The sequence below is a fragment of the Echeneis naucrates genome, chromosome 5, assembly GCF_900963305.1.
Source record: "Echeneis naucrates chromosome 5, fEcheNa1.1, whole genome shotgun sequence".
Lineage (NCBI taxonomy): Eukaryota > Metazoa > Chordata > Actinopteri > Carangiformes > Echeneidae > Echeneis > Echeneis naucrates.
Window position 1 is genome coordinate 8,653,660 of NC_042515.1, and position 23,280 is coordinate 8,676,939.

At 39.6% G+C, this 23,280-nt stretch overlaps 2 protein-coding genes across 4 annotated transcripts in view; one reads left to right on the forward strand and one right to left on the reverse strand.

The window, feature by feature from the left end:
- The window catches only part of r3hdm2 (R3H domain containing 2), a 44,327-nt gene extending 32,823 nt beyond the window's left edge, over positions 1 to 11,504 (reverse strand). For all 3 annotated transcript variants that reach the window (XM_029501942.1, XM_029501940.1, XM_029501941.1), the window contains exons 1-2: positions 11,247 to 11,504; positions 10,835 to 10,883 (exon numbers count right to left, since the gene is read on the reverse strand). The gene's annotated coding sequence lies outside the window, so the exon portion shown is untranslated. The remainder of the gene's footprint in view (positions 1 to 10,834; positions 10,884 to 11,246) is intronic.
- A 1,527-nt stretch (positions 11,505 to 13,031) lies between these two features.
- Positions 13,032 to 16,580, forward strand: LOC115043760 (inhibin beta B chain). The gene is made up of 2 exons (XM_029502442.1): positions 13,032 to 13,761; positions 14,163 to 16,580. Exons 1-2 carry the CDS (start codon positions 13,419 to 13,421, stop codon positions 14,942 to 14,944), a joined length of 1,125 nt encoding a protein of 374 aa, XP_029358302.1. The 5' UTR covers positions 13,032 to 13,418; the 3' UTR covers positions 14,945 to 16,580.
- The last annotated feature ends 6,700 nt before the right edge of the window (positions 16,581 to 23,280 follow it).

Consider the following 23,280-nt stretch of genomic DNA (forward strand, 5'->3'; position numbering starts at 1 on the left):
GAGTTCCTGGCAAGTTTGAAATCAGTCTCTCTCATCTGTAACATGTAGCAGATGTTATTGCAACCTTCAGTCACCTTAATGTCCTGTAAATGAAAAACAGTGGTCAAATCCCCATGCATACAATTAAACAAAATGTAACCTTGCCACTTGCTGCTGATGGCCGTAGGATGGATTAGTATCTTGGAGTGAGAAAAGAAATCCAATGCCCCAATCTGCTTTGCGTTCCTGGAAAAATCATGCCACCCTGTTCCTATCTATGGATAGTGGTTTCTTAATCCCTCTTCCAAAGACTTGTAGCCCTCACATAAGGGCTTTTTTTTTTTTTTTTTTTTTAAGGGTTTGTGATTTTCTTTTTTTCTCCTCCTTTTGGCTACAGTTTTACATATACATCTATAACATTCACTCAAATGTTCAGGTTCTTTTTGCCATGTTTGTATTTTATTTTATGTGTATTTGGTGTCTGATATAGCTATAAATTGTGCCAAATGTATGCCAACGGCAGGGAGTAGGGTTACACCAATACTGGTATCGGTCTGATACCGGGCATGAGTTATTAAATTGCCACTGATACCACTTTACGGCAGCATGCGGTTTATAGCGCTCAACTGCAAGGCAGGGAGCGAGGAGTCATGTCAACAGTGTGGAACTATTTTCAGGTGAAAAAGTGCAACAAAAACAAAGCAGAACGCAAATTATGTCCAGCAAAACTCTCAAGAGGAGGGAAAAAAATCTACCACTTACAACACAAGCAACTTAATTAAAGCACTAATGTAGAATGTCAGTATATGACAATTGTGTTTGTCAAAGGTTTCACTGCAGTACAGTCACCCATGTAAAAGAAAATCATACTGAGGAATGTTGTTCAAATAACAGATGATATCTCTGGGGGGGATCAAAGTAACTTTATGTGTAATGGTATTTGTACACTACTCATTTTGGAAAAAAGTGGCATCGGTGCATCCCTAGCAGGCAGTAGGGGTGCTTTTAGTGTTTTGTAAAAAAGCTGTACAGAAAATATCTGCACTGACTGCAACTTTTGCTACAAGGCAAAGCCACATCACTCATTTTTGTTTCTGATGATTAATCATCAAAATTATGGCTTCATGATCTCAGAGTAACTGAGCTTCCTGGGACACATGTCAGCTTTCCACTAGTGTTTAATTACTGACAGTTCATAATCAGAGGAGTTTAACTATTCACTTAAGACCAGCCAAGTGGTCATCTTTGCAGCAGTTATATGTGGTCAGATACAATACATACATATATGCTTAAATGTGGTGGGGCAAAGTATGTGTCAAATTTTATAATAGAAATAATCATGATTATCAAGACCAAGATCATCACAAATCAGCATAACTTTGCAACACACCCAAACAAATGCAGCCTATTGGCACCACTTTTTAAAACACAGCACTATTCTTGGTCTGATCCTTCCCTATCCTTTCCTGATGATTTCACCTATAAACTAACTTTAAGTTAAGTAAGCCTTGGCAGACAACTCAATGTGATCAGATGGACCAATGTCTTAATCTGCACAAACACCTCTATTTACCACAGCCACATTTAATAACAGCTGGCTGGCTGTGCTGCCATGCCAAAACAGTGATGGATGCTTGAGTGCTGCCAGACTAACTCGGAAGCCAGGCACCCTGCCAGTCAACCAGCAAGGCTGTCTCTGTTGGGCCAGCAGAAAGCATTGTCTCTTATAATGTGGCTTGTGCACTCCAGAGCACCCAAGATGTCGTCCAGACAACCATTGAGCCAACAAACTGTTATTTTAGGCTACCACCCAGCCTCACCCCTCAACACTTCTTTGGGGGTTCTTCGCAGGCATATAGCGATCTAAATTCCACAGGATATGCAAACAAAAAATAGACCACCCATAACAAGATGGATTCCTGCTACACACCAGATGAGATCTCTGGGATGTATGCAAAGGTAGAGATAAAAATATGGACCGTATGCATTGCCATTACAGTAGAAGCAGCTGCAACATTCAGAAATTCTGTGTTAAAACACCAACATTAAGGTGATTAGTCTGCGGTTTTTTGCATGAGCTGCAGAGGAAAAATACATGCATGCTGAGTAAACCATTTGACAGATGTGTAAGTTTAAATAACTGGGGCTGTGACTAAGTGTGACTACAGCTGTGTACACACATCTTAACCTAGTTGCCCATTTGTCCTCTTGACAAATTTTGGAATAAAGGTTCCCATTTAGTGAGTAGGACTCTTCCCCTTAGTAGGATCATTCACAATTGACAAATTAAAAGCTTCGCATAACATGCATTATGTTATTTTAAGAAAATCTTAAGAATGCATTTGAAATTTTCTACTGTTAAGCTCATTAAATGTTTTGTTCTCTGTTCACTGGTTTCATGTATGAGAAAGTGAGTGTGGATGGCACCGGCAGTACTGCACCCCCGGAACAGAGGTAGTGTTAATTACACAAACTGCACACGACAGCGAGATGCTAGATCACGTAGCTGTACTGACAGCAGTGGCAGGTCAGCGTCACACTGCGCTACTCCATCTGTTTACCTGTAAAAGCCAACCACTCCCAATACCTCTGCCTGCTAAAGATGGCAATTTATGTGTCCCCACCTTCTTCCAGTTTTTCTTGCTAGTCTCTTCGTCAAGATTCATTCATCACCCCAACCTTCTAATTACGTCAGAAACAACCACTCCTAAGCTTGTTCTGGTTAAGTATATTACGTCTTCCACCCTCCCCTTCTACTTTCAACTTTTTCATCTTTTATTTATGGACTTTATGTACAATGTTTGAAAAGATAATTTATTGGCACATACTATGTACTCTTCAGATTAACTTTACAGATTACAAACACTAATGATCAGGCCATTATTAACTGTTGAAGATCTAGCCCAATGGCTGTTGCTGGAAGCAGTAGTGCTTCATATGCTCAGTAGCATTGGCCATTTTGTTGTAGTGGCACATGCACAAGTTCTGTATCTGTGCAGAACAAAAACTGCTGCAACCAGCTGCAACACAAGACTGTAGAGTTGCTGTCTGTCTGTCAATGCTGTCTGATAACAGGGAACAAAAAAAATATATAAATCTGACAAGCTGGGAGATCAATATAGTATCTCATAAAGAAATAGAGAAATACCAGCTCTTGCCAAACAAATACTCCCTATGAAATCACAAAAATGCATGATTGGTTCCAACACAATTTGTAAACTGAAGACAGCATTGTGTTGGGAAGAGCAGCAGCAAGTGCAATGACAATTCACAACTTCTATTAATGCAGAGATTTGAGAATTGGGTCTCTGCACTGAGTTAAAGTGACAAAGTTCCTGTATGGGAAACCATGTGCATAACCGATTAGATGGTTTCAGTTAAATCCGTGATGGGACTTTGAAAGTTTAAACTTTAAATTCAACTTTAAATTCATATGATACCCACTAGATTGTGAGTTGGATCACCTACACTTTATAGTAGCTGTTTAAAGAAGTTCCACACCCCAACTACACCCTCAGTTGGACGTTGGGCTTGGACTGTGCACCCATACTTGATTTTGGCTTAATCTAATTCATCTGCTGTATTTGTTTATCTAAAAACAAAATGCATATGTTTTCTAACCTTAAAACCATGAGAAAGTGTAAACCTTATGGCTTATAAGCAATAACAGCAGTAGTTACTCTAGGGGTTGCAATTGATTCCTTCCTCCCTTCATCTCTCTCTTTTGTGCTTCCTCTGTCGTACCAAGTCTTTTTCCCACGCACTGACAATTAGTATGCAGGATTGAGGCTGCAGAAGCACCAAATACCTGGTGAGTAGAACTCCAAAATTACATGCAAATGGACAACAAAAGGTAATGCCCCTTGTGAACACGATATCAGTGCACACACACACAAACACAACTTCTTCACCCAAGTGAATGGACTATAGTTGGTCAATCAGTACTACGTAGTTAGCTCGAGCTTGCACAGCAATCCATGTTTTAACAATTGTAACATGCATCAGGGAGAGAACAGCATTAAGTATAGCAGTGTGAAATCAACGGGTAGGTTCTGTTCTAGGGTTTGCTGCAGTTCTTGTCTCTTTTCCATTTCTGACTGATAAGAGGGTAGAACTGTGTGATCACTCTCATTCATGAGCCAACATCAAGATAGTTGAATCAGAGTTTATTGCTTAGGACTCCAATGCAATTTATTTAGGGTACTGAATACTGAAATTTGCACAAATGTGTTTAAAAAAAAAGACAGTTATTATATAAACAGCCCATTTTCAGCACAAGACAGATCTGGGCCGAGGGGACAAAGGAAAATAAATAGAAACAATGTCGAGGATTGTGGATCTGATTTTACAAGGTTATAACCATCACGACAGAGAAGCAGAATAAAAAGCCAGGTCTTCTAAACTCGAAACAGTGCTGAGGCCATCAGGAAGGCTTGCTATTTATAGCGACAGATTTTTTATTCAAGAGGGCTCTGCTGTTGTGCCTTCTCTCACACTTGTGCTGTCTCCATCTCTCTTTTCCTGCACATTGCGTTTAACAAAACAACTGAAATACTGGCATGCACAGGTATAAGCGTAGAAACTAATGGAATTGAATATTTTATCCAATCATAAGCATTCACAGTTAAAATCCATTGACACGTCTTAAAGACAAGACCACTGAGAATTAACTTAAGGTTCTCTTAACACAGGAGTTCCCGCATTCTTTATGTAAGCCCGTAAGTTGTCCTTTAATACTGTACACCTCCCTCCAGAGTGACAGAGTGACACCTAGTTCTTGTTGACTCTCTGCCCCCACCAGCCACCTCCATCCTCCCCTCCCCTCCTCGCTCACAAGGACGCAGTACAAGGGAATTCCTTATTACCTCAGCATTTGCCTCACTAAACACATTTTGTGTGCCTGCATTGAAACTGATCACAAGGTGCACACACTCTAATAACATTTTTACAAATTATGTGTGAGAAATTATCCTCTCTGAGTCATCCATGTGTAAAATTCTACATAAAACCAATGGCAGTTCTCATTTTTCTGTTGCTTTAACACACTGATAAATGAGTTGCAATATATGTAAACATAGTGAGCATGGCATATGAAATTATCTATCAGTAAGCCCCATTGTACAATTTTCAAGAGTTCCTAGTGAATGTTTAAATACACTGTAGGATCTTTACAGAGCGCAATAATAAAAAGTGCCGAGATAAAAAGCATGTCTAGCAGTGGGAATAGCTGCATGTCAAACTGAAGCTAGAGAGTTGTGAAGAGCACACGAACAAGCCAGAGCTCACCTACAAATTATTAACACTCACTGACAAAGACACAAAGAGACATACGCACACAGCACATGCTTACTGTATTTAGCGTTCGGCTCTGTGAATATCCAGCCAAGTCAGATCAGGTGTGTCAGAGGTAAAAGCACATTATTGCAGGAGAAGCAGCAACAGAAGCAGCTCTGGACGAAAACAACTCTCGTTATATCTCACCGAGTTGTAAAGATTAATGAATTCCATTTCGTTCAGCAGGTAAATAGCCCAGATTCAGGGGTGCCACTTGCTTCAGCTCATTCTACTTTCTTCATTTTCACATTTCCTCTGTTGCCATCGTGTCTGTAGAGTGCAGTTCTGTTAATGGGCTCCCCGTAAAATAACACTATTTTGACTGCCCCCTTTCTTTTTCTGAATGAAGCACAAGCACTTCAGGGACAGAAAGCCTTGCATGCTGGCTCCCTCTCTCTACTGCTCTTATGCTATCATGCGCAGAGTTTTCACCACTCCCTTCTTCTCCAACCCTCCCTTTTGTTTGAATTCTCTCTCATTCGCATACATATCTTGTTTGCGCTCTACCTCTGTGAAACAATATAATTGCAATGACAGCTAAACCACAGCTCACAAGAAGCCCAGCTGTTTAGAGGGCAGCTTGGATGCTTGGATGATCCAGTCCATTACTTGATACAACAGCAGGATACTTATCAGAGGTTACGGTGAATGCACCTCGAAATGTGGAACTTTTAGGAAAAAACAAAAGACAAAAAACAAAACAAAAAAAGAAAAAAAAAAAGCATAGTCTGCTAACTGCAGAGAGGCATTAAGACACAATTTAGGTGCGCTCCAGTGACCAGTCACCGCTTTATTTCATGAGCACATATGCAAGGTTGTTATTGGAGGCCAGTTTCCCAACAAAATTAATGAGCTCCAAGTATTGACGGCTGACGGTGAAACACAGTACTGCTCCAACGGTCAAAATTAAATAATGAAATAAAGGCAATAATATAGGCTGGTGTAGTAGGGGATAGAGTGAGTGCCCCATGAACAGGAGGCTATAAGCTCCTCGTCGATGACACCAGTTCGGTTCCAACCGCTGACATTTGCTGCATGTCAATTCCCATTCTGTCTTCCCCTGTTACTCTTCAGGATGCTCAAACCCTCCAACCCCAAAGGAAAAAATATTTAATTAAATGAAATAAAATCTTAAAAAGGGAAAAATTTTGGGGGGGGGGGGGGGGGTTTGAAGGCAATCTAGTGGGGTGGGGGTATAATAAAATTCATCTCATTAGCTAAGAAAAACCTAAATCTCACAAGACGACATTTGCATCTTGTCCCTGCAGCCCCCCTCACTGCAAACAGGAGCTTAAAGACGCAGTGGAAATGAGGCAATCAAAAGTTCAACATCAAAGGAAATGTCTGCTGGGAACTCTATATAAGGTGGCTGAAGTCCAGGGATGTCTGTTAAATACATAGTTCAGTGAAGAACATGCAAGCAGACTTTATTGGTTTCTTAGCAGAATTTGTAGAGACAGATGTGTAACCTAGTTAGGCAATGTTCCAGTTTTCTGTTACATTTAAGTAACGATAATCAAATTAGTCTTTGAAAGCTCAGGAAGTAGTACCCTAGCCCTAGTAAATCAATCTTTTCAATACACAAGGGCATGATGAATTCAGAATTCGTGAAAACTACTACCTGCATCAAAAGAGCTAGCCATGTTATTTCCTAGATGTTTCTCTGTCCAGGTGAAGACATTGTAACAATGATCTGAAAATGTGTGGGGGTCCCCCCCCCTACACACACATACTCAAAGCAAGTTTACTCTCACCATTTCTTGTCAGGTGATACATCTCCTTTAGTCTTGTTGTGGTCACAGAGGACAAGAAAAATAATACTGATATATAAAGACCAACCATTATGATTGGAAAATGACACTTCATGGCCATCCAGTGGAAAAGAGATTGGCTCCAAAGTAATGAATTAAGTGAAAAAAAAATTTACATGGTGGACAAGTTGTTCAAACACACTTAGGTATTATCAATAAAAGAAGTTCAACTGAGGAAGTAAAGGCATAGATGGTTATAGTTTATAGTCTTGATAGTGACTACTATCAAGTGTGATGGATATTTATAGTAATTTTCCCGAACAATATTGCCAAACTACATTTGACACTTTACCAAATTTCTGTTCAGGAAGAAATCTGTTAGCTTATTGTGTTTGCTCATTGTTTTAAATCCACTATCTGTGAGCCCATATACTTATCTTGGTTATGTCTATCTTGCAAGATGTGCATGTCTTCAGAAAGGAAAAAAAAAAAAAAAAAAAACTTTCAGCTCCTACCACTACAATAAAATTCAACATCTTGGTTTCTTTAAATGCACTTTTCGGGTGGTGGGATGCACCACTATTTAGTTAAACATGGCAATCTTCAAATCTTTATTTCCCAGGGAACTAAAATGCTCTAAATTGCTACAGTTTGATGAAAAAAAATGGGCCTACATGCCTGTAAAAGCACTTTAGTTGTTGAATTTGTCACAAAAAAAAAATGTCTGAAATTTACATTGTTAACAAGTTTTAGATTTGATTCATGGAAATAAGCAAAAATAAGCTCCTTCAGCTTTGGGTTAGAGATGCTCTCATATCTGTACATATCTGTCCAGGTGCATCTCAATAGTCTCCCTTTGATCTATTTTGAGTATAAAGTATGTTTCACTTGAAATTGTTACAGCAAAAGGGCAGCTCAATGGCTCAGTGGTTAGCACCAGTTTTGAAACTGCACAACAAACGCAGGTAAAGAACACATATTAATAATATGCATTTAGCGCAGAGTTTCTGCCCTTCTTTAATCAAGTTAAAATGAGAAACCAACTAACGAGTCGACAATCCTAACATGCCTCTTGAAAAGGGTTTTTCCAATGGTGGTCACATGACAGGAATAGAGGTGGCGGCACGCACTAATGCCACCTAATTACTCGATCCATGTCCAACAGCTTCTTCTGTATTGGCAGCTCAGTGCCCTGTTTTGCAGCATGTTAAACCAAGACAGCAAAAGGCTTAGCAAGCAGGAAGGACAAAGAGGAGGAGCTGAAAAGGGATCAACAGCCAAAGCCACAGATAAACTGCTAATGGCCACCTCACCTTCACCTAGCAAGTTCTACAGGCACTCAGCAAAGTGTACAGTGTAACTGAAGCAAAGCTATTGAGGAACACTGGTGTAAATTGCTAATTAAAGTTCAACAAACCCACAACAGGTCTTCACTGAAATATGACAATGTTCGGACACAACCATTTGTTTATTAACTTGTGATTCAGCATGAGTTAAATGGGGCCTATTTTGGCTTCAACAAAATTTGATAAATAAAACTAAACTTGTATTTGTCAATGGAACCTTGCTCTTAAAGTATCAACACATCTGCTTTAAAAAATTAAATAATACAGCAGATGTTTGTCAAACCCGGTCTGGACCCTGTAATCTGATGATGAATTTCAGCATGTGTTTTCTTTTGTCTTTGAAGTATCATGTGAAAACCCTCCAGCTTTGCAGCAATGGCACTGAAGTCAATCAGGCACCTATACCCAATCAGAGGGCAGACTTCCAACGATGCAACCAGTCACCTCCCCTCTGCTCTGATCAATAATTTACATCAAAGCAAGCAATGAAGGCAAAAATTAGGAGGTTTCAATTGAAAGCATGCAGAGAAAAATAGCTCAGAAAGCAGAGAACAGGAAAATAAGTGAGACAAAAAAGATGGTGAGAAACAGAAACAGGAGTGGTTTAGAGGAGAGAGAGATAGGAGCAGGAGCAACAGCACCACGCTTGGTGCGCTGGTAAAGATCTATAAATAGCTCTTCAAATCTCTCTAGAAAAAGCCACTCTTCTGCTTCTGCAACTGGAAACAGAGATTGAGAAACAAAAACCGATATGGATACCTGTCTCACATATAAATGCAGTGATTATGTCTTATTGGATTACAGCTGTCTAGTTCAACTACATACCCCAGTAAAATACAACATTAAAATCGCTTCAGCCTCCTCGGCTTGGATAAATCTTTGATCATAGCACATGAATACAGTAAGATTACATGTCCTACTGGTATATGAATGAAGAATTGTTTATCGACATACATCCTGCAACCTAAGAAATTAATGAGACCCTCATTTGTTATAACGAGGTGAAAAAGTCTAAGAATTGTGATTTCCCAACAAGTTATATACATTTCACAATTTAATATTTTCTGTAATGAAAAAAACTAAAAGTTGCAGGGTAGAAAGGAGGCAACAATTTGACAAAGAAGGAAGCTACTCAATTTTTCCCACTGCTGGCTTTTGCAACAATGGACTGTTGATTCAATGACTCACCTCCATCAGTTTATAGTATAAATATGCTTTTTCTCAATGATAGAGCCAATGACCATAACTGGCCTATTAATAAGGAAAGATCAAGGCCCAATGCACAAATGCAAAAAAATGTAAAAATTAAAAATAAAAACCTGCAACAGGGTCAGATCTGGTAGAATGGGAATCATCAAAGTGGATCAAGGCTTTGAATGTACAATTGCTCAGGAGGGATGCCTGGCTTTGAACTAACTCAGAAGAGTCAATAAAGGAACAGACATATTGGAATATTTTCAACTCGATCTCCCAATTTCAAACATGACTATATATGTAGCCCATGCCTGCTATATCCGCCAATACTCAGCATCATTTGACGGATCAATGCCAACTGATGTGAATGTTTATGTTTTCCCAGATCAGATGTTTGAACCACATTCTCTTCAGTTTGTGCCATCAACCCACCTTTTTGACACATCAGGCTTATCTATTTTCAGTTTAAGAGCAAAACAAGCAAACAAAAAAACACTGTTAAACAGACACAGCAGTGGACATCTGTAAAAGATTTCTTACCAAATTCTTGGCTTCCAATTAATCCTCATCACTCATGCAAACTATAGACTTAAACACAGAATGAGTGAATGACAGAATAATCTACTGCAAGAATAATTGTAATAATATTAATAAACTATGGGAGAATAATGCCTCAATTAGCAACGACCTAAAATGGTAAATATTACCTGAATTAGGGAGATAGTAAAGAAAGCTTCCAAGCAACAAAGTCTAGGAGTCTACTCTCTTTATATGAAGACACTTTAAGATCAAATCACTTAATCTTCCACCATCACCGATTCATTAGGCAAACTGGGGATCTGTAACTTCAGGTTAATTAGTTGTATCAACATCAACACTTTGTTTGTCATCGTTTTTCACCATCAATGAACATCCATAGTTACTATATTATTGCCTCTTAAGGAGGATTTTAACCTTAACTGCAAGAAAAGAAACAAAGAACATTTGTTCAACGACTTCCTTAAGATTTAACCAAATAATCGATCACTTCGGTCACGCATCCACTCACCGAGTTTCAGTCCAAACCCTCAGTTAAGATATGAGGGATAAAATTTTAACATGGCCATCTCGACTCAGGCACAGTGAACGCGGACTTTAAAGATGGTGCTTAACGTTACGTTACATATCTAATCAAAGATCAGGGATCATTGATATCAAATCAACTCAAGTCGTGTCGGGGCTTCAGCTCACCGTTTCGCTGGCTTTGCGTCTTGAGTGTGCAGATTCCTTCAAGTTGTGTCTGTAGAGAACAGATGGCAGTGTGGTCAAAGCCTTGGCTGTGCAGTTGACTGAAAATATTAGCTTGCCCACACGCTAACAATAGCTAGCTCGCAGCTTTAGCTTGCTTCCTCCGGCGAGTATAATTAGCCACCTAGAGCACCTAGCCTAGCCGAAGCTAGCCTGTTAGCTAGCCTTTTCTTTTGCGTGTACGCTCGCTGGCCGGCGTCAACAAAACTTACGGTTTGTGCTACGACCGGTTAGCCAACAAAGCAGAACACACACACAATGAAGTGAACCTTTTTAGAAATCCCTACCAGTGCTGTCAGGTCATAAAATAACAGGTGCTGGCTGCTACGGCCAGCTAGCCTTCCGAATGACTTACCGATGCTAATATAATGGTGCTGCTAGCTTGAGTTGGTTCGCCGCGACCCCGACTGTCAAAATAGCGCCGCGTGAGGGGAGAGCGGCGTGAACGGCAACGGTTAGCAGCAGGCGGCGAAGAGCGAGGCAGTCCAATCTGTCGGAAGAGCACGGCTAAATTACAACAAAACACCAAAGAATAAAAGGGGAACAAATTAAAGAAAAAAGAAACAAAACGCTAGTCTCCCCCCCCCTTTCTCTGCTCCGGCTTGTGTGAGTGTGTCAGCGTCACTTTTTTTTTTCTTTTTTTTTTTTCCTCTTCTCTCCCCCACACCGACAGTTTACGTCAGTGGCGTACTTCACAGCCGCAGGGAGACGTTCAGGATACTGTAAACTTTAACACCGTCAAGTGTTACTGACTCTCCAAATGCTTTGTCGGGGAACGTTTTGCGAAAATATCACTCGTGTACATTTATATTACAGCTGCGTTTACTAGTTAGGCTATGTGATTTTAATGTTCTTTAATGTTCTGCATTAAAATCAAAAGTTTGAATCCCCGAATGAATGTTGAATGCTGTTCATGTTGTCTTCCAACTAAAGACACACAAATCTATTTATATCTTTATGTGGATACTTCCTATAAATAAAAGAAGGACTTCCCAAACTACAGAGTATCCCCCACATGCCAGGTCAAATCCATCCAATTAACTACTTATATTATCATTTGGCTATTGGCCCCAAATCATGGCCTTGTATTTTCCATAATCCTTAGTAAAATAATTTATGGTTAGGTTGGCCAAACAAACAATTACCTTTACTTAGTTGTTAGTTACACAATTAATCCGATAAAGTTTATTGTAGTTCCTCATATTCCCCACACGTCGGCAGGCAAGTACTTCAGTGACAAAGTGAGGCCTCAGCATTGAATCCAGTACACTGATAAAAAAGAATAAAAACATGCACGCACTGCATGGACCACTGACATATATTATGTTACATTTAATTTGATTGTTAATATCTGATATGTGGCCACGTGCTCAGCATTGGACTATTGACATTTAACTTAGCCGTGTCTCTCTTCAGATGTTGATTTCCTTTACATATTCCCACTGAGTTGGAGAAGGACCTTTATACAAGTTTGGTAGCTTTGTTGAAACGAGATACAAACTAAATATGTCTTTGTAGCACCTTGCAGCATCGTTGGCTCGTGAATTAAATGAAAGTCAGCCTGTGTGTGGCAGGCCTGCGTCTATTGCAGCCACAGTCACTGAGGAAAATGATGTACTGAAGTCCATCAGTCATGATTCTGTGTTCACTTTTACATTATGAATAAAACAAACACAAAAGACTTCAATGGGAAATAGGATGGGAGATTACGCCTCTCCCTTTCTTTTTCTTTCTCTCACACACACGGGAACGAGACGAAACGTGTTTCAAATACCACATTGTGGTCCCCGCCTCATAGCCTTGAGCACTTCAGTGCATTTCAACTATAGTTTAATTGTATGGAGGCGATTACGCTGGAGGATTCAGTCACTGGGTTAAAGGGCACTGAATTTCAACTTTGATCGGAAGAATGATGTCAGGTTGTGTTTCATGCCCAGCCGCCCTGGGCAGGGCAACGACTGGGGAGTAAGAAGTACCTGTCCCGACACAGAGGGTGACAACCTTGTTACACGCTGAAAAAAAATGTAACACAATATGGAAAATTGAGTCAAATGATCATGTTTATGCTAAGCAGCGAGTTTGAGCCTGCCCCAGGTGTGTCACACTGGCTGAAGTTTCGGAGGTTTTGTGAGCCTCTGGGCGACCTCTCTCTGAGCGGTGATTTTTGAGTGAAATGTGTGTGTGTGTGTGTGCGCGCGTGCGTGTGTGTTTGTCTGTCTGAGAGCAGGACAGATGCTGTGCCAGTAAATTCCCGATGTCCCGATGAGCTCATTGGTGCGTCCTTCCAACGTGTCACTAGTTTTGGTGGATTACCTCCGATGATATCTTCAACCTCAGGAGGGTGAAACACCACTGCTTTCTCTCGGCTGCCGTCTTCACTGTGCCTACCTCCCAGCAAGGACCTCTGACAACACTTTGAAGACTTGTGGCATCGAAAGAACTCAGAGGAAAAGATTTGAAGATCTTTTTATTTTATTTTTCGCTCAACTTTAGCACAGATACGCATTTATTTACTTCAGGGTCGAGGATGGCGCCGTCTTTTGTCTTCCCTTCTCTTCTGTGTTTGGCCACCTTGTTCCTGAAGGGTCTCTGGGTCACTGGCTCCCCGGGCTGTGCGTCCTGCGGGTTACCGGCCATGGAGAAAGACGCGGAGGAGAAGCTGATGATAGAGATCGCCAAGCAGCAGATTTTAGAGAAGCTGCACCTGAAAGAGAGACCAAACATTACACACATGGTCCCCAGAGCCGCGCTGCTCACTGCGCTGCGCAAGCTGAACTCGGGGCACGTCAGACAGGACGGTACTCTTGAGTTAGAAAACAGTGTACCTACCAAAGATCAAGGCTATGAAATAGTGAGCTTTGCAGATATAAGTAAGTTCGATATTTACATTTTAATACATAAATCTGTTTATTTGTCTGTATGGCACAGAAAAGCTCCCTGGGTGCATTCTGTGTGCGCTATGGGTGCGCAAAATGCGCACGAACTCCTCATCTTTCCACTTTAATCAAGGTTTATGATTACAATGTTTCATCCGTTTATTCCCTGAAGATTTAAACATTTAGTTTATACCATGTTGGCAAATGACTATGCTGACTATGTGGCAAACCTATCATTTAATAATCAGTTAATAAGTTCCAATGTTTAAATGAGTGAAACAGAATGATTTGTCTTGTATTTGTGCGTGGTTTAAATTGGTTTTCCCTTTGCTGTTGTAAAAAAGCCCAATACATTAACTGTCTGTATTGTTTTTATATTTGTCATTGACCCACAGATGAGAAAGCAGATAGTGATGAAGCCAACCTCAGCCTTACGTTCCAGTTTCTGCAGGAACGTGGGCAGAACATCCAGGTCCTCCAGTCCTCTTTGTGGATATATGCTCGCTCCTCTAAGGACCCTCACCGGGACTCCCGCCTTCCTGCCAGAGTTTTCCTTTCTGCAGATGATGGGGCGTCTGGCACCAACCACACCATGGTATTAGAAAAGATGCTGGAGGTCCAGGAGAGTAACTGGCACACCTTTCCCATCACCCGCACCCTGCAGGCGTTCCTCGACGGCGGCAAACGCCGACTACGGCTGGAGGTGAGCTGTGATGAAGATGGGAAGAACCTTTGCTCCCTAGATGGCCCTGCTGACACCCCATACCAGCCCTTCCTGGTGGCCCAGGTCCGTCTCCGTGACGATAACTTAAAACACAAGCTCAGGAAGCGCTCGTTGCGTTGTGGAGACGAAGTAACCGTGTGCTGCAAGAGAGAGCTCTACATCAAGTTCAAGGATATACAGTGGGATGAGTGGATCATTGCACCAGAGGGCTACCACATGAACTACTGCATAGGTCAGTGTCCCCAACATCTGGCCGGTTCTCCAGGAATAGCATCCTCCTTTCATGCTACTGTCTTCAGCCAGCTGAAGATTAATGGCATCAACACAGCTACAACTTCATGCTGTGTTCCCACTGAGCGCCAGCCACTCTCCATGGTCTTCTTTGACTCTCAGCACAGCATTGTCAAAATGGATGTTCCTGACATGATAGTGGAGTCCTGCGGATGCACATAAAGGTCAGGGAACAAGAGACATGGTATAGTTAATCAGGTGGTTTTATTAACAGAGGGGACGCGTCTGGCAACATTTACATTACTTTTCTGCACAAGACATACTAGCTCATTTTCCAGCATCACTTCATGAATTTGACTGAAAGATTAAAACAGCTTATCACATAAAGATACATTCGTGGCACCATAAATAATGAGAGTTTAATTTCTAAAAGGTCAGGTCTGCCCGACTTCACAACTACCTTGAAGAGTTGTTTATGGAGATTACACTGCACCCATAAGATTATTTTGATTGTTGTGTAAATCCTTTCTCTTTTTTCATTTTTGTCATGTCATTTATTTATTTTGCACAATTGCTTAGATTCAGTTCAATGATGCAGTGAAATGTCAAACATCAATTGCCAGCAGAAGCAACATAATTTTTCTATATTTTTTTGTGATTTAAAGACACATTTTCTATGTTTCCCATGTGGTTCCTTGGTGAACATGTAGGAATATGTTATTTTTTTGGAACTGTTGTATTTTCATGATAAATCATATTTGGTCTATTTCATTGCTACCATTTTAAAGCAAGGCTTTAAAAATAATAGAAGCAACTCTTGATTTAAAGTGTGCCTTCTCCCTTAACTCGTGATGACAAAGTAACAACTTGGACATTTAGCATCTCGTTACTTTGACTAAAACAAGTTTAAATGCTGGAGTATCACTTAATGCTTGAGTATACTTTTTTTTTTTCCAAGTATTGACTAATGGAATCTTTTTATTTGGACCTGTGGAACAATGCTCATACTGTATTTGAATCCTGATAATTACACTTCTCCTAAATGCACCTGAACCAGCTTGTAAAATCTGCCCTGTTCACTGAGTGAGCGCAATCGTGGCTGCATCTACACTGAAATATGCTTAATCAGCATCTCCACTGTATTATTTACACAAGTCGGCTAATCAGTTGGGTAACTGACAGCATCTGAACCCAGGATCATTTTCAGCACCATGAGCAAACATTGCCTCTATTGCCTCAGTGTCAGGTAATGTGAAGGTCTATCAGGGAGTTGGGTCAGTGAGCATGTGCTGTTGCACGTTGGCATTTATATCTCTCAAAGTCTAAAGTTTTCTGGGCTGATGTAAAATTAAATGTTTCCAACTAAAGATATTCTGTTAATCATTTTCAGGAAATTTGAAAACATCTATGTATCCCAATTGTTCAGAGTGTATACAGTGGTAAGCCAATAGCAGGAAAGGGATCAAGTGAAGTGGATTTAAAAAGGCGTGCATCAGTTATAATATCATTAGAGATAAAGTATGGTGTTGATGATAAACTATGAGTTCACTACAGACCACAATAAAAACACCTGAGACAAAGGGGGAGCATCAAGTGGATAGTGATATCCAATTATTAAAACTGAAAATAATGTTAAAAACCCAAGTATTGACATCTGTCAAAACACAAATTGTATAATTTCATGTCGGAAAGATTTACCAACTCACAGCTTAAGTTTTATGTTGTTATAAGAAACATCTTCCCTTATATTTTTGACCAAATAGCATGCAAATTTGTTCTAATACTGTCTCTGTTGACTCTAAAAGATTCAGTTGGGTTATTGCTGTAGAGTTCAAGCTTGTGTTAAAAAAAAAAAAAAGTAATGCTTGTCTTTGTTCATTTTATCTTGTAAGCACTTCCTGTCTCAGGACTTGATGTGACATCGAGGTGCCATTCTACTAAAACATACTATGCACTTTATCACCCTACTGTATTTTTAGAGCAAATTTTATTTGAAACCTATTACTTAAAACTCAGGCGGACACTACCTAAAATGTAAATAGGTCCACTGAGAGCAAATGTCAGTCAGCTTATTTTCTTAAGAACTTGTTGTGTTTAAATGTGTGGTATTGTGTATACTTACAGCGCCCACAGGTGATGCAACAATTTCTGGATACTGTAACCGGTGCAAATTAAAGGATTTTTTTTGTCATACCATATTCTATATATAATGAACTGTCTGTTTTGCAATTAAATGGTAGCAGAGTTTTCTCAGTGTACCGAGTTGACATGATTACAGTTAAAATATATTTTTAATAAATTAATATTTCAAATCAACCTAGTTTTCGCTTTCTTTAGTCACAGCGACAGCATACACCAGGTAAGAACAGACAGAGTAATCGTTACAGTTACTATTGATGGCACCAATCGATATGCATCTTTGTTAATGACACTTTCTCTATGTGAAAACACTCATTTGTTTCCCAATTATAGCCAGTATATGAAACAAGGCGCCTGCCATGTAATCACATGGGCACTGGCTGTAAGGCAAAGGTTGTATTTGCTCATACAAATAGTAGAAGTGGCTTTATGGACTGTCTGTATTTGGTGAGTAAACAGTTGTTACATTCCCTTGGCATATCATTTTCACATCATGCATTTGGGACAGGTCACTATCCTTTGAACTTTAAATAGGTACGTAAATAGAGGGAAACATATGCATTATCTTGTATTAATGCAACAACACATGACTGCACATAATTATGGCGCACAAAAATTCATTCAATCATGAAATACACACACTAAAGCAAGTGGATACGCATAAATAAATATCTCATCCATGTTTTAAAATCCTAAAGATCTGTTATCACAATCGCTAACGTGTCCAACCAAATGATAAGTCATGTATTAATGTTCCTTTTGCCCAAAATTTGGCAACTCCCCCTGTACAGCCAACAGCTGTGCTGATGTTTCACCATCCAAAATGGACTATAATCAGTGTCTGAGTGTAGTCTGGCACACAAAAATGTTTTTTAAGATAATACAGGCTGTTCATACTATTTATGCCGTCTATAGAGCTGGTCTAAAATGTCAACTTTAACTCAGCAGTTACGTGTGGCCTGGCGTTGTTATATCTTGGAGTGGTACCTTCATACTTAGATCTAAAATTAGCAATCAGACAGACACCCAAGGTGTAAACCATTGTCACTCATACTAAGAGACAGTCGTGACAAATCAAACTATTTTTTTCTTCCCCAGTTACACTTACACACAGTCCAGAGCACCATACGTATAAAATAAAATTAGCAACTGATGGTAAACAACAAACCCTACAAATATAGGTTGATCTGTCTCCAAAAAAGCGCTTTCAGAATCAATCATGCAGATATACAAACTGAGTATACATCAGCTAAGGTGAACATAATTAATTGTTCAGTCAAACAACAAATGTAAAGGTTCAGTAAGTGTCAGGTGTAACATGTTGGTGGCCAGAGTCCTCCTGTGACAACTTCACCATCACATCTAATAAAGATTACAGGACAATATTATAAGGAGACCCACCAGTGCCATATACATCACACCTGCATTACACAATGATTGGATAGTGATTCACACTATGATTCAAGCAGCATTGTGAAATAGTGGTTAGCACCTCTCAGCAGGGAGGTCGTGGGTTTGATTCCAAGGCTTGGGGCCTTTCTGTGCAGGGGTTTGCATGTTCTGCCTGTGACTCGCAACTGTCTGTAGGTCTGAGTGTGAGTGGTTGTAACTAGTAACGGATAAGCAAGAGAAGCTGAATGAATGATTATCATTCAAGAAATTGGACATTAATATGAAATATGATGATTTTAATGGACTGATATATTAACACACATATAGTTAGCACTATGTGAAAAATAAGTAACTGCTTGTGAGGAAGATTAGCTTCACATTGTGGTTCAGCAAGTTTTACTGTGCCTGCAGACTGACGGCTAGTTAACCAAACTTACCACAACCACTGAATAATATATGTATCCATCAGCACCAGACATGGTGCTACTTACAATATCGACGGAGGTGATCAGGTCTACCTACAGCTTTAGATATGGTTTGATAAGTAATTAAAAATAGATGAAGATTGAAAGCAGACACAGCCATCTCTTGTCTAAAACTGATGGGAAAGCTAACTGTTTTCACCAGTAGTTTTGAGCAAGTCTTGGAACTGGGCACCCCCTTCTGGATTTATGTTGAACTGTTCTGAAGGTGAACTTGAACTTACATCTTGTAAAGGAGTAGGATGTGTGCTGAACAAAATTAATGCTTTGACTTGGCAACACCTTGCATCAAATTCTGAGCAGTTACCAAACAGCCGGACAGCAGCAAAATATAATCTAATTGCTAACTAGCCAATAGCTAACAAGTACTTCCTGAACAGCTAATACATGACTTGAAAACAGACTGCCAAGTGCCAAACACCTTCACTGAATTCCTGCGTGGCATTACCTTTATTTTCAGCACAACATGGTAATGGCACGTTTTCTAATGTTTGTGCGGGAAATTGAGCTCTTTTCGTATATCCTTTTTGCCACCAATTCATTGGAAAGACCGGTACATGAATCAATAAAAAAAAAATAAGAAAAATCAAAATCTTTCAATAGAAATTTTATTTCAGGCACTTTGTTTTAGCTGTAGCCAAGTAGTAGTGAAAACTCATATTTCCCCCTCAGTGACTGAAGATTTTAATGTGAAGAACTTCATTGCTTATAATGACACGAGAAAACATCTACTTAACTCCGAAGTGTTTGGGTGACCATAAATATTTCAGGGGCAGACACCTTTATTCTTTGATCTTTTTCAGTACTGCAGCAGATTTGTTGAACAGAGCCTTTAAATGACACATGGTTCCCTCTTCTGTAATTGCATGAATGGTGACATGGTATCACAACCACTGGAGTGTGTACTAATTTACAAGGAGTGGATGAGCCACAGATAAGAACACCAACAAAATGAAAAAGTGCCAGTAGAGGCTCATCAGATGGGAGCCTTCCATAACATCTCCAACAAGCCAGAAGTCTTTCTGTAGATGTTGGGTGAAAAATTTAAGCGCTGGGAGTGTGTGGCTGCAAGTGCACCAGTTTCAGAGCAAAAGTATGATGACAGTCTGGTGTTAACATGTGAGGAGGTGACTACTCTTTCACATTAGGAAGAAATTGCATTGGCCTTTCTCATGGAAAGGAAATGGCTGACCTACTCTAGCAAAAATAAAAGCCTACTGACTCACTGATATACTGACACACTGACCCACAGACCCACTGCTTGTTGTGTGCCACTAAAACCCTAATCTTTGACTCTACTCACAATCCCGCAAATCCTCCAGGGAAGGTTATGGTGTCAGTCAGAGTCGTCTCTTCGAATATCATGAGAGGACAACCTGAGGGGGGGGGGGGGACTACTCTCACCCTCTCCTTACCCCAGGTGCCCTTCAGGTAAACAGGAAACAACAGTGTGATGTGCTGTGTTTCGATTAGTGCACAGACACCCCTATATAGGAAAGCTTTTTCACCATACCTGTACCATCATCATCATGTGGGCAACACACAATCAGCTACTACACAGATACACAGCAGCTAAAGCACTTAAAAAGTGAGTTTGGCTTCGAATGTATAGGCATCACCAGACTTACTGTTGACTCGGTCAAATGAAATCCCTAAGGAGAGGCTCAATTATTCAATTTACCCATCTAAAATGTAGGCTAGCCAACTGACAGAGCTGTTACACTACGTAAATGTGAAGAGGGAGTGCTGGAAAATTTCCAATGAGATGTTAAATGTGCTGTACAGTTAATGGCGTTTTATATTTCCATTATTTATTAAATATCAATGAATTGGTAATCAGTGGTCTACATGTTCTGTAGGAATGTAGACTGTAAGAGTACAGAATATAAAAAATATATTTAAACTTCTGAAACACTGAATTCAGGTACTTAAAGTAATCAGTTAAGTGTCTATGCAATGCTTTAAATTTTCAAATGTAAATTATGGACATAAAACCCCTGTCTAACACTGAGAACCACTCCAAACGGCCCAGATTTGTATTGCTGCCTGTATTCTTGCTGTAGCATAAGAAGCACTTCAAGTTACTTTTAAATCCACTGGATAATCCCATTAGAGAAGACCCAGTTACCTGTTATATCTCCGCCTTACATCACTCACAGCTTCTTCGTCTTGTTGTCGAATAATACTTTACGTTCTTAATGTGAACTGAGGGTGGAGCGACAAATTTGATTTAATTTATTTCCGGTGTCTTGCAAATAGAAATTAGGTGGTAAAAATCCAAACATTCTACACAGTATCAATAATTAGAAAAAAATGTTTTTCCTTCATCTTAAAATCTTGAAGCGTAACTTGCTCTTAGCCTAGCAAATACATATAGAGATTGAATAGTTTCACATCAATTCTTAAAAAAAAAAAAAATCAACATGTAAAAAATACTTTGAATAAATATGCACAATAAAGAAATAAAATTTCCATGGTCCGCTTGTTATAGATTTCACTTCTCCTACAGCTTCTGATGATCTCTCTGTTAGTGTTGCTCCACTGACTGAAGAGAAAAGATACTGAAAAGATACAAGCGTTTTAACTGATATTACCTCAATAAAAATGTTGTTCTACCTAGAAAGACTAACGCCATTTTCTTTTAATAAATGTATTTGGGGGTCTGTTTATCAAGATCTTGGATTTGCTATTGTGCTGCCAGTGTTGAACCAGTGTTGACTCAGCATCAGACTCAAACTTCTTAGTTCTTGCCAAAGGGTGGCGTTGTCTAGGTAAAAGGTCCGAGGGTCACACATTTGGTTTACTACAAGGAAAAATCCAATTAAACGTACTCCTGCTTTACTGTGATCGTGCTATTTACCTGTCACGTTTGCCTACAAGAAGCTCAGAATCCAATATTGTAAAGTACAGAAAATAATATTAACATGTGTCACAACTAATCTGCCATAAAAAGTTCATATGAAGGAAGAAAAAAATGTGTCTTTGTTATTCCTTTTCAAACATTGGCGGTCCAGATTTTTTAAAATTATATCTGGAAGACTGTATCTGTATCTGTAGTAGTACCATGAACACCTTGCTTCGGGTTTTTGGCTAGCACAGCTCTAAGATGTCAGGAATAATTGATAATATAGTGACTGCTGTCATTATTACTTACAGTTTGGTCAGCAGGAGGGACGAAACTTATTGTCTTGATTCATACTTCAGTGAAAATGAAGCTGGTAATGAAGCTGCGGCTAATTTTTACTGTATGACTGTCTTTCAGACTGTCTGAGCTCTTCACTGACGCCACTGGTGGTTAGGATTTATTATAATCCTGTTAAACAGTCTCAATAATACCGAAATTTAACAGGCAGTCTATCTTATTACTGAACAGAAAGACAGCAGATTTTTGGAAATACGCATGCATTAACACAAACCCAAAATATGTTCTGCAATGAGAGAGTGAAAGAATGGGGTTTAAGTCATCTTCTATGATTTCTACATGAGTAACTGAATTTGGGCAGTAGAGTAAGTATGGCTAAATAAACAGCACTACTTCTTCCTATGTTCACATGTTAAGAGGCTGTTTTTTTGTTGGTTAAACTTTCACCAGGATGATTCAGTTGTATATGCCTTACTGTCTTCCTTCTGAAGGTGTCATGAGCAGGTAGTCTGTCCAGGCTTGCCAAAGTGGAATTTTCTATTCAAGCATGCTGACTATGTTTTAGTAGTGATTAAGAAACGTCAGAATTTCAAGCCCCTGCTTGCTAAAAAAAATATAATTATAAAAATAAATTAATAATAATTATTATTATTATAATAATTGAAATTATATTTTTGCAGTGTGGACTCTGGCTCAAAAATTCTATGTGCTGTAATGGAAGGGAGAAAAGGGAGCTTATTTCAAGAGGATAACCAAAAGATTGTGACAGTGTCAACGCACCATTGCCCTGCAAAATAGTCTTGAATCTATAGACAAAGCAAATCCTCGAACTAAACTAGTGAGGTGCATTCCTTCATCCATGCACTTAAACCATGAACGCATCTAGAGATTAGCCAAAAGGTGAGAGAATGCAAATGCCTGAATCAGTTGGTTGCCCATTAAATGGACTCTACCTTCCAGCTCCATTGTACAAAATTTGTGCAGTGTGTGATTGAACCCATGTGTGAAAACAATGGGTCATTATCCAATGAATGTACACCAGGCCAGTGATAGTTCTACCCTGGCTCCTGCACGCTCTCCTCAAGCACCGACCTACTGTAAGCCTAAATAGATGAGAGTTTATCCACCAAGGACAATTTTCTGTTTGGTGCATTTGGGAAAGGGAAACCAAGGACAATATCTGGGGCTGATTATTTGGACATGGTCCACAGGTGGCCCAATTCATACATGAGAAAATTCGTCTTGAGGGTTATTTAAAACTTTGCTCGTGTCCCAGTGACATGCTATTTGGTGCATAGACACCTATGTAGAAGACTAAAGGTGCAGTAGCCAACTGAAACACTACTTGTACTTGTCAAACAGGTCCCAAAGATCAAGCATTCAAATTGAGTAGTTTGATTAAA